Here is a 12,478-nt window from a genome sequence, read left to right as displayed (position 1 = left end):
CAAATTTTGAGAAAAATTGGACGAAACTGCAAAACTGTTTTCCAGGAGACAATGTAATAAAAATTGAGCTACCGAAAAAACTCAAAATGATATTAAAAAAGCTCGAATTAGCTTTTTGATAAGTTTGCAAACAAAGTTTTTTGTTCAGTGAATTAAAAACGGAAAAAAAATAAGTTTGATTTTTTCTGAAAAATCCCTCAGTATTTCTTGATGATATTTGTCGGATTTTCAAGTCGATTTTCTCTTCTTGGTTAACAAAACCGCTTGGTTTCTACATCAGTGTCCTTACTTATAGTGCCCCTGACTTTGCCAGTCCAACATTACTATACAAGCCCTTTTTTGAGCGAGAGATTTTTCAGAAAAAAAAACCGATGACTCGATTTTTCGACTTTGTCTTTAAAGTAGTTTGTATTTTAACCACTTTGAAGCTTTAAAGGTTCAATTAAATCTTTAATAAAGTGCTTGATACGGAGCATAATTTAATTTTGCATGCTCAAAATGCGCGCTTTTAATTAGGCTTAATTGAGCATTAGAGATACTTTTAATGTAAATAATATAAACCTTAAATGAGCGGAAACGTGCTACAAGACTTGTAACCTATTTTTCGATTTGAAAGTTATTTTATTTCGCAAAATTGTTGGAACCCTTTTTCCGAAAAGTAAGGATATCTCCTAATGCAAAGGATGTCTCCTAAATTCGTTCATTTTATGTATCTAATTTTCGAGCGAATTTTAATAAGGCGGAAATTTTGGGGTATAGATCTTCGGTGTAATGGAAAGGAATTATTGCAGGAATATTCAAATTCACGAAAAAAAGTTTTTGCAAAACAGACTCTGCACAGAATCTTTGCTAGGAATTGGTGTCCTGCTTTTTCACGCCTACATGTTTTATCCCCGATCATTTCACCTCCATTTATTCTCACCTCTATCAATTAAGCCCTCTATCATTTCACTCTATAATTTCACTCCATAATTTCACTCCAACTTCAATCGTTCATTCAATTGAACTATTAAATCAGTATAATAATCTTTTTGGTATTGCCTCGTGAGCTTGAAACGAAACTAGCACAATCGAACATGAGATTAAGTAATCCTCTTAATTATGATAAAACATGCTTGCATTGTCGGCTGCGAAGTGGCCGGTGGAATGCTGCAGGGGTTAAATGATAAGGGATCAAATGATGTGAGATAAGATATGTGGGGTTACTTTAATCTGGGTTAATACAGCTAAAATACATTGAATTGTGTAGAAGTTTTGTCTTGAAAAAAATTTGTGAAAAGCTAATAGAAGTTCAAAAGTACGAGCGATTATTTCTGATGCTTTTGATTGCGTCTTTCTTCCCGGGTCGAGGTTTTTGGGTAAATTTTTGTAAGAAATGCAGTGAATATGGTGAACTTTTGCAAGAAATGCGGTGATTGCAGTGAAGGCGGTGAAAATAAATAATTCACCACATTTCACCGCATTTCCTACAAAAATTCACCGCGAAATTCACCGCATTTCTTACAAAATTTCACCGCATACGATTTCCAAAGTTTACTCAATCTGATTTAAATTCACAATAAATTTTAAAGATATCAGTGACAGTTGGCGCAGTGGACTAAGCAGTGGAAGGCATGCAGGAGGTCAGAGACTCGAACCCGTGTGGGTTGATTCTTTATTGTATGAACACTGAGAAAGCGGTGAAAATAAATAATTCACCGCGATTCAACGCATTCACCGCAAAAAGATGTAAGAAATACGTGGTGAAAATTATTTTTTTTCACCGCATTTCACCGCATTCCTTACGAAAGTTCACCGAAAAACCTCGACCCGGGTTTCAATTCTGTTTAAATAGTTTGATAAAAAAAGACAATTGGAATTTTGTGGCTTTATTCTTAAATAAATTTTAGTTATTAATCTTTAACAACGTGAAAACTTACTTTTCATTTACTGTTCCGTTGGTTTTTTTTTGTTTTTTTAATAAACAGTTAATTGGGAAATATTAATGATTTGTAAAAATCATTTATTGATTTAAGAAAAAAAACAATTTGTTTTAGAATAAAATTTTTCGGGAAATTGTTTTGAAAATTTTTGGGGGTCACTTTTTATTCATTAAAACAACAGACGAAAGCTATGAGGGTTCAGACGGAAACCTATCACTCACAATCTTTTTCCTCTTTTCAACTTCTGATTTTGCCTGGTTTTCAAGTAAACTTTTACGGTTCTTCCTTCATTCTTTATTCTGGGAGAGCAAACCTTTTTGGTGATACTCAGGTGCAACAAAATCATCACAAGTTATTGCCCCTTTCGAATCAGGACGGACTATTTTGTTCATTAACCCATAGTTTTCCTCAAAAAATAGCAGTAAAATGTAAAATTGGCTCAAAACAACAATAATTTTTTTACGAAAGAATTGTTTGGAATTTTTTTTTTTAATTAGCAACTATTTTTTACTAATTAGCATTGAAGATGGATTCGTGCCGCTTTAGCAAATTCAACACCAAATGGATAAACCCAATTCATCAAAAGTATACTCATATGATTAATTTTGGCGTATGTTGTCAAATTTTGTCGCCTTGTTTCACAGTCTTAAACATTCGTTTTCCACAAAACACAAAATGTGGAACCTGATTACAAAATTTGTCACCGTTGTACAGGAAAACAAAATAAGCCTTTTGTGGTATTTGTTTTCATCTAATTCGTCTTCAATTAGCAGTCGATGACCCGAAATTTCAATTACAAAAAAAGTTTCAACCCTGTCTCTCATTTCAGTTATTCTCTATTCGTGCTTTAAACACACCTGTTAACAATAATCCAAAGCTCTATTTTTGTTTAGATGAAAAAATTTCTTCGTCCACTCGAGCACTTCGACGAAGATCTGATTTTCAATGAACGCAGTATCAACTTCACAATGAAGCAACATGCTAGGAAAAATGTAACGGGAAATTTTTCACTGGAGTTGAACTGCAGACCGTTTGAAGACAGAACAGATCACGAGCAACATCGTCGAAAGGAAAATTGGTCATTTTCACCAATCAATTACTCCGAGTCGTCAGCTGAGGATAAAATTCCTTTGAGAGTTAAAAGTAAGAATAGTTAAACCTAGTCCGTTTCTGCCGCAAAGTGTTTCACGTGACTTTAATTACTTCGTGTAATTATATGTCATGCTGATTAGTATATAAAATTTCACTTGAATGTACAAAAGTTAATTGCCCACTAAATTTTTTGTTGAAGGGGAAAAAAGGTCGTAAGGTTAGTCGTAAACTAAAAGCGGTTCCCGTGACAAAATGTCCCAGGCGGAGATGCCAGACCCAAAGTACAGATATATCCAGACAGCCCTAGACGGAAAATACATATGACAAATATTTTTGACTATCGTGCGTTCAAACATTTTTTTTTCAAATCTGAAACATGTAATTTAAACTAGCCATTAGTATTTTCCAAATCATAACAAGCTGAAATTCGGTTTTCTCAAAACAATTAATTATTAAGTTTTTTTAACTCCTGCTACCTTTCTGTCTTTTACTACTCTTTGGTATAAATTTTAACTAGTTCTGCTATAAATTTTTGTCTAAACTTGGTCTTCGACGTTTCTTTTCTAATTGTAATTGGAAGTGTGTTCCATTTTTGAAGAAAAAACGAGCTGCTGAACGATTGCTCTATGTTGAGTTACATTCTGGTTATAGGACAAGGTTAGGGAATTGTTTATTTAAATAAATTGGCATTTTTTCTAAAGACCTGAAAATATTTTAAGAGTGTTTTTTGTTTCTTAAAGATTATTGAAAAACATATTTAAAGAAACTCTTTTTTTCAGTTCTGCTGGAATAGGTCCCTGAAGTAGATCTCTGGCGGTAACGTATTTGGTTCTGGAAAGCAAAGATTTGTGCCCCAGTTAATCTGTTTGATAATTATGTCAGTAGATTAAGATAATAATTTTAGACAAGAAAATCGCGTTAAAACCTAAATGAGACAGTCCAATTGATTTAAAAAGAACTATTCATGTTTTTAACGGTACTTGATGACAAACCAAGTATGATGATCTGATTTTTGAAGCCATTTCACTGATAGTTTTTTTGTTGAATTTGGTATGTCAGTTACTTATCAATTAGTACTCTTATGTATCTCAATTTTTCAGATGCCTCCAATCGCTGCCCTTGAAATTGATATCTTAGATGATGGTCATTTCTTCAATCCATAAATCCATTAACTCCTATTTTGTCTTCATTAGAGGTTAACTTGTTTGGTTTCATATTCTGGTATGTCCAGTTTAATACATCTTCAGCTTCAAGCTTTAAGTTTGCTTCCTTCTTTGCATGACATTGAAATGCTGCTTCGACAGCAAATTGTATTACGTGACAATTTGTTGATACAGATCCACTGAAGTCGTTGACATAAAGAAGAAAAAATAAAGGCACAAAAACAGTTCCATGAGGAACATCTTGATTTATGACTACCCAATCTGATTTTTCCATCCATTTTTAACACTATATATTCTAACACAAAGGAGAGAGTTGAAAAAAAATATTTCACTCCCTCAATTTGCATCATTTTTTTTGTTTTTTTCATAGAAACACCTACTGATATTGAGTTCAAAGCTTTTGCTTAGTCTAAAAAATGAGTGACAGCAATTTCGTTTTCGTCAACGCTTTGGTTTATTCTTCTCAGTTAATGAAATGAAAGTATTGATACAGGACTTTTTCGGTTGAAGTCCGAACTGACACTTTTGAAACTTGAATTGAGTTTACTGAATTCTACTGTTTAAGCTGCTATATAGCCCGTCCGGGCAAATTATGCTTAGGCAGAATATTAATAACATTGTACAATTCTTTTCTTACTGATCGGAACTTAAATTCTGAGTTAGGGGAGACGGAATTGGAGAAACTGCTGTACCTTTACTTAATCCGAGTCTCGCAAAACTCTCATTGGGAATATTGAGGATCCTTCTCTCACTTTCAACAAAATGCCTGCCTTCGATTAATTCGTCATTTTTTTTCTATTTGCTCTGTTGGAATTCAACTTGTTTTTGATAAGTTCCCATCGTTTTTGTAGAATGTGGTAGCTCCTGGAAAAAATGCTTTGTATAATCATCTGCAAATTGTTTCAATTTTTGGTCATTGAATTGTGTAAGGATTTGTAATTAATAAAAATCTCTGGTTTTGTGTATTTCTACAACGAAATATAGAGGTGTTGTTTTTCAAATATGAAACAATTTATTTCCCTTGTCAACATTTTTTGTTGTTTTTTGTACTAATTTCTAGAAACTTCAAGGTGCATGATAACTCAGACTATTTGCGATGAAGTTGAGAAACCTTTTGCAAGTCTCAATCATCTGGTACATTGTTGAGCTTTCTTGAAGCGCGAGTTGAATTTTGTTCTGAAGTATTTATTGGTATTACGTATCAAAAATTGGCTCCTCATATGAATATTATTTACCTTTAACGATAATCTATATACAATTGAAAATTAATCGACTCCAAGAATCCAATAGAAATATAACTTCAAAAACTTGTTTCTTCGAAGAAACAGTGGTCAATTAACAATTAAATTTCCACCTTGCCTCCATTTCTTTGGCGTAACAAAGCTCATCAATTCCTCTGGAAAAGCTATGTGGCTGCCTACATTTGAATCTAATAAATTTAGTTTTCATTTGCCAGATATAGTTAGATTGTCTGTATACAAAAAAGTTTAAAAAAATCTACAGTAATTCCACCACGAAGAAAATTACAAACACTCACCTGGGGGCAGTGTACTGCATTAAAGAGTAGTTTTTCTTTTAAAGACTCAAAAATTTCAATTCAATCCACATTTGCTGAAATAAAACTTCAGGTATATCCAGACAGCCCCAGACGGAAAATACATATGTCAAATACTTTCGAATATCGTGCTATCAAATATTTTTATTTAAATCTGAAACATGTAATTTAAACTAACCATTAGTGTTTTCCAAATCATAACAAACTGAAGTTCGGTTTTGTTACAACAATTTATTAAAAAAGTTTAGTTAAAGCCTGCTACCTTTCTGTCTTTTAAAACGCTTTGGTGTCGTTTAAGTATTTCTGCTATTAATTTTTTGTCTAAAATGGGTTTTCTTTTCTAATTGTAATTGGAAGTGTGTTCCATTTTTGAAAAAAAAGCAGCTGAACAATTACTCTACTTTGACTTACACTCTGGTTCTAGGACCAGGTTAGGGGTTGGCTTGTTTCAATAACTTTAGAATTTAGACTGGTTTTTGTTTCTTAAAGATTATTGAGAAACATATTTAGGAAAACTCTTGTTTTTCGAGTTCTGCTGGAATATGCATATTTAGGAAAACTCTTGTTTTTTGAGTTCTACTGGAACATGATCTCTGGCAATAACGCATTTGGTTCTGGAAAGCAAAGGTTTGTGCCCCAGTTAATCTGTTTATTATATATGTCAGTAGAATAAGATAGTAATTTTTAAAAAGAAAATCGCGTTAAATTCTAAATGAGACAATCCAATTGATTTAAAAAGAATTATTCATCTTTTTTGACGGTACTTGATGACAAACCCAGCATGATGATCTGATTTTTGAATCCATTTCACTCATAGTTTTGTTTTGTTGATTTTGGTATAATGTCTTCTCAAAACTCTACTCTGCTCATCAACTGGGCAATAATCAGAACTTGCTAAGCATATGTCAAGACTTAACTCAGGACTTGCCATTCCTTTGCGAAGACTTGACTCAAGACTGGTCAAATCTTCGCCATAATTTGTCGTAGGATAGGCGAAATTTGAACAAGTATTGACAAATCTTCACAATTTTTTAGACAAGAAAGAAGACGTAATCAGTACTGTTTTGTAAATTTAAGAAGTGTATATCTGTTAAGATGTACCTTTCATGACTGGAAACTCGAATCGGGTTTTAAATGGGGTTTAAAAACTTCAGTCCTATCCTGTCTTATAAATAATATTATTTTACAATTAATGCGTTTAATTAATCATTGAAAATCTCAGAAGATCTAGAATCCTGAAAAAAAAATTTCGCTGTTCTTATTTATTTTCAACGATTTTAACTTGTTCATCGCATGTTGAAATAACAGATTGGAACTGATTTTTTCGAAGCCCAAAAACCATTACCATTGATGAGAAATCAAGTCTAGTTTAAATGCTAATCCTTAAATTATCTTTGCTGAGAAAAAATGATTGAAGTACAGTTATCTGAAACTAATCAAACAGTTTTAAATTATTTATCATATTTTAACAGCTATCTTATGCAATTACCCCGTTTACAGTACTTTTCCTTATGTATGCTCATCGTTTATTGAACGGTTACTCCAGGTTTCTCCAATGCAAAAAATATAAACCAACTTAAAGTGTGTATTCGGTTAGTTTAGCAAGCGGCTTTAATGCTATTACTTTTATTTCGATAACATAATCTCAAACTTTGATTATAAATTTGAAAGGATTGTTTGAGAGCGTCACCTTTAACTTCGTTTTAACAGCAGAATAGAAATTTTTTGTAAAACGCCCCACATCTTTGGTTTTAAAAGGTCCTTTTTGATAGGAGTTAATTGTTTCGCTAAAGAAATTGCATTTTAGAGCATTATCATTTTTTTGTTTTTCAAGAATTTCTCTGCTGGAGAACAACAATAGAACAAAAATAAAACGTCTTTGTTCAAAAAGAAAAGGATATCAATTCTTTTTTCAATTATGATAGAAATTTTGCAATTTTTCTGCAAGTTTCACAATTTAAGTATAACAGCCCAAAAAAACAATGACAGAATTTTTTTCGACCGAAAAAATTCTCCATAACTTGACTTTTCAACTTCCAGTTTCAACAATAAAAAGCTGAACCTTTTTTAGAAAATCCAAATTTTATATCAACAGAAATAACAAAAAAATGTATAATTTTTTAATTCTTCAAGTTAATTATCAGACGAAAAAATTTTATACTAAAAAAGCTAACAAAAATTTGCTGCGAAAAAAATTGCTAAAACTGCAAAAAAACATGATAGCATTTGCATATTTAGTTGGGCTGATGTGAAAATCCGTAAATCGGAAAATTGAAAAATTAATCTCCTTAGTGAATCAGTAGAAAACTAGTTCTTTTAAAAAATAAATGATTTTGCTTAATTTTCTTATGGTGTAGCCAAGCGAAAGTCACTATGGGTTCTTTTATAGTCTGCAGTAATCCGTGCTCGACCACAATGCTTTACTTAAGTTTTTTGTGTGCAATGTGATTTACTCTATATCGAAAACCAGAAACTGAAATATTGAAAAAAAATGAAAAAGCCGTTCTTGCTGAGAAATGGCAGCGGTAAAATGCAAAACTGAATACATCTGAGAATTTGTTACTTCCGTTGTTCTAAAACACTTAAAGACTTTTAAACTATTTACACTCTCTATCGACTGAATTAAAAGATCTCATTTGACGGGGTGGGGTTAAGGTTATCTTAAGCTGGGATTGAAAACAAGAATTTTGAGTTTTTTTTTAAGTTTTTTTTCTGATTATTGGAACTGCGATTGTTTTCATGATAAACCCCCTTCACTTGCAAATATGGAAAAAAGTAGATTAAAAATAGCAACAGTGCACATCTTCAGGAAACGAAAATTAATTAAAGACAGTTAACGTGAATTATTTGAATTAATGTTTGTTGCGGCTGCTCAAGAGTCTCAGCGGAACCGAAATATCGCAGTCTGATTCTCGAGCTTTGCGCAGACCTGATTCTTCGCAGGGATCAAAAAGGATCTTCGATTGACTAATAATCCCTTCGAAACAATTAGTCGCTTGGACGTATTAACGGACTTTAACTTTAACTTTGATTGAAGTTAAGAAAATCCTTATTGATAATCTATGCTCAATCTCGCGCTGAATTTCGTCAGGCTTCAGTCAGTGTAGTAACGTTGATAATTCGTTCTCAAGAAAGCTCAATGAACGCATTAATGTTAATTGTTTCTTTTAAATTGATTTAAGTCCTTGTTTACTTGCTAAATGTCAAATTACTGCAATTTTTGCTTTTGTTGACATAAGCAAGGATAGTTATTATGTTGCTCTAAATACCTCAATTGTACCGTATTTGACTTTTAATGATCGCCTAAAGTATAATAAATTAAACAATTTAAGAAATTTAACAATAATTAACAAAAATATTAAAAAAAATATGCCAATTTTACACCATATAAGTGCTAATAGCGACACTTGTGGGTTTGATGCCAGAACGTTCGTTGGTTCCATGATTAGCTTAGATGAGACCCTAACCGTGTGCCATAACCTCGGGGTTCCTCAGTTGTTTACTGCCCAAAATCGGGGGATGAACTAACTTTCTGTCCTAACTTGAAAAAAAATTTTAAATATGACCATTTTTGAGTTTTGACAAATAATAGCTTTTTGAGTTTCAAAAGATTTTTTCTGCTATCTGATAACGCTTGTTGCTGAATTGAAGTGGCACCTACATCGCCACCCCTGTATTCGATCTCAAAAAGACCATCGTAGAATGCTGGTGCTAACTTCACGACTGGCCGGTTCAGCTCTCCATGTCCCATTTTGACTCTCGCTGAACGCACAACACCAACGTTGCAGTAACGATCGCAATGATTTGTTATAAACTTTACTCACAACGTCTCACAAAGTCATCTACTAGCCATCAAAAATTACCTTCTTTCAGGTTTCGCACGTCGCCTTGAGACCTTTTTGATCTCTGGTTCCATTCGGCAAGATTCTTTTCTTGCATTATTTTCGCGATTCCAGATCATGTCGGCATAGGCTTGAGCCGTTTTGAAGGATTTTCGCAGACCATGATAGCGCTCACCAGATGGCGTAAATAGAGCACTCGCGTTTTTCTCTTCCTAGCAAGAAATGATTAGGTGTCAGACCTTGCAGGTTTTCATGGTCGTCACTGACTGCTGTCGGGGGTCTTGCGTTGAGTGTTTGCTCTAGAAGACACATTGTAGTGCTGAGAAACTTATAGGAGGCTTCGGTTGTCCAAGATTGCAATCATGACTTCTGGCAACATTTGAACTAGTCTCTCCCAGATTCTATCAAAATGCGGAGCTCCAGATGGGTTGAATTTCTAAACAATCTTCTTCTTAGCTAAGTCACTCTCAACCTTAGCTTGCACCCACTCGTTCACGAAATCTCTCAACTTGTTGGCTGCTCCTGCGAATTATATCCAGTTGTCACTGATGATCAGGTTTGGGTAGCCACATCTTGCAATAAATCTTGTCACTGCAGCTAAACATGACTCGGTGTCCAACAATTGTGCAAATTTGATATTTAAGGCTCTGGTCAATAGGCAAGTGAAAAAACAGCACCATGTTAGTGAACATCGTAGGAATTTAACATCAAAAAATCTTGTGTATTCAATTCCATTATGGGTATATGGGAACACATCAAATTCACCAAGTTACTCTCGGTGTAAAGCCGCCATCGGTGGGTGAATTGGGTTGGCGTTCCTGTGTCTGCATTTGATAAATCTCGACTTGATTTTCTTTATCGCATTTCCTATTCAGGTGATCCCGTAGTCTTATTGTAGCATGTTTTTTTACGTATATTTGCCATGGTTGTGTTGTCACAAAAGGCTCTCTCCAGCAGTAGTTGTACGACTGGATCTTTTGCTGTCAATAGTAATAGATGTTTTGCATTTTAATCGAGATTTGTATGTTTCAGCCAAACTTTCGCTCGAATTGTTCCATTTTCTTCTATGAAGCGTGATAATTAGGCAATGTTCATTTTTTCTGAGACTTCTTTGCTATTGGTTCTCGACTTCAAAAAACTTGGAAAGCTTTCGTCTTGAACGAATAAAAAAAATTGTTATGCGTGGTGGATCTCGTCTGCTTGGAGAGGTCAATTCTGCTTTGTCTGGAAACTTATGCCTTATGCACGAAAAATGTTTTTTTTTTGGTTGAAGCTATTGTATCGTCTCCAGTGGAAGAGTTGGTATAGTTTGTTTTCTGTGGCTACTTTAAGCTTCGTTCACTTGACACCACGGTTTTGGACACCTTTCTTCAACTGTCTCGAAACATGCCAGTCCGTTTAACCAGCCCAAAACCTTGAGTTTTTCGATGAACATTCCTCTGGTTCCGATGTCTGCAGGTTTTTCAATGCCCTTGACATGTCTACTTTGATCCTTGGTGAAGCTTCCTAGTATTTCTGTTGCTCTCTTAGCAACAAACATTTGTTGTTTCTTCTGAGCTGACTGTAACAACTGTAACAATGTAGATGAATCTGTCCAATGACAGATTCTGTCAATTTTCAAATAATGTTCCCTCAATATCTGCCTCCTGAGACGAACTCCATTGACTTCGGCTTGAAACTATAAAATCGGAATCCTCGTGTGTCTGATAGGTGCCACACGGCATTTTTTTTCACGTAGCTAAGCTTTAACGTTGTCTCGTCTTGCAGATATGCCAATGTGTAAGTTGCTTCTTCTGAAGCGTCATTGAAAATGTTGAATCTGGCGTTCTTACAACAGTTTTCCAAATGAAGTCGATTTATCGATTTGGTCCGTATTTCTCTCAACTCAGAGCACAATTCGCTGAAAAGTTTTGAGCGTTACTCTGACAACTCTTTGCCCCATGTTTATCCCATTGCTGCCCAAATGCGTTTGAGTAGAATTGCATCTATATGGTGAAGGGTGAACATATCCCAATTGGGTCGAACACTGCTGAGACAAAAGATAGGACAATTCTCTGAGTTATTTTCGCTAAAAATCTTGACTCGTAGTTTTCTACTTTCTGCTCCAGATCTTTTCGTGAGAGAAATCGTAAGCATGGGCTGTCATTGCTCGCTCGGGAAGGCAACTTGATAAAACATCGCTTCTATGATGGCACACCAACGTTGCAGTAACGATCGCAATGATTTGTTATAAACTTTACTCACAACGTTTCACAAAGTTATCTACTAGCCATCAAAAATTACCTTCTTTCAGGTTTCGCACGTCGCCTTGAGACCATTTTGATCTCTGGTTCCATTCGGCAAGATTCTTTTCTTGCATTCTTTTTGCGATTCCAGATCATGTCGGCATAGGCTTGAGCCGTTTTGAAGGATTTTCGCAGACCATGATAGCGCTCACCAGATGGCGTAAATAGAGCACTCGCGTTTTTCTTGTCCTAGCAAGAAATGATTAGGTGTCAGACCTTGCAGGTTTTCATGGTCGTCACTGACTGCTGTCGGGGTCTTGCGTTGAGTGTTTGCTCTAGAAGACACATTGTAGTGCTGAGAAACTTATAGGAGGCTTCTGTTGTCCAAGATTGCAATCATGACTTCTGGCAACATTTGAACTAGTCTCTCCCAGATTCTATCAAAATGTGGAGCTCCAGATGGGTTGAATTTCTAAACAATCGTCTTCTTAGCTAAGTCACTCTCAACCTTAGCTTGCACCCACTCGTTCCCGAAATCTCTCAACTTGTTGGCTGCTCCTGCGAATTATATCCAGTTGTCACTGATGATCAGGTTTGGGTAGCCACATCTTGCAATAAATCTTGTCACTGCAGCTAAACATGACTCGATGTCCAACAATTGTGCAAATTTGATATTTAA

General features: G+C 34.7%; 2 protein-coding genes across 2 annotated transcripts in view; both read left to right on the top strand.

Moving 5' to 3' along the window:
* LOC142350263 (uncharacterized) overlaps positions 1–12,478 on the top strand; it is a 484,377-nt gene that overhangs the window by 46,620 nt on the left and 425,279 nt on the right. The gene's annotated exons all lie outside the window — the stretch shown is intronic.
* LOC142350543 (uncharacterized) overlaps positions 1–12,478 on the top strand; it is a 46,751-nt gene that overhangs the window by 27,576 nt on the left and 6,697 nt on the right. The window contains exon 3 of the mRNA XM_075402392.1: positions 2,816–3,065. Coding sequence (XP_075258507.1) covers positions 2,816–3,065 — 250 coding nt within the window. The remainder of the gene's footprint in view (positions 1–2,815; positions 3,066–12,478) is intronic.

The sequence above is a fragment of the Convolutriloba macropyga genome, chromosome 12 (assembly GCF_964194025.1).
Source record: "Convolutriloba macropyga chromosome 12, txConMacr16.3, whole genome shotgun sequence".
In the NCBI taxonomy this organism is placed as follows: Eukaryota; Metazoa; Xenacoelomorpha; order Acoela; family Convolutidae; genus Convolutriloba; species Convolutriloba macropyga.
Note: the sequence above shows the minus strand (reverse complement) of the source record. Positions and strands in the feature narration are given on the sequence as shown.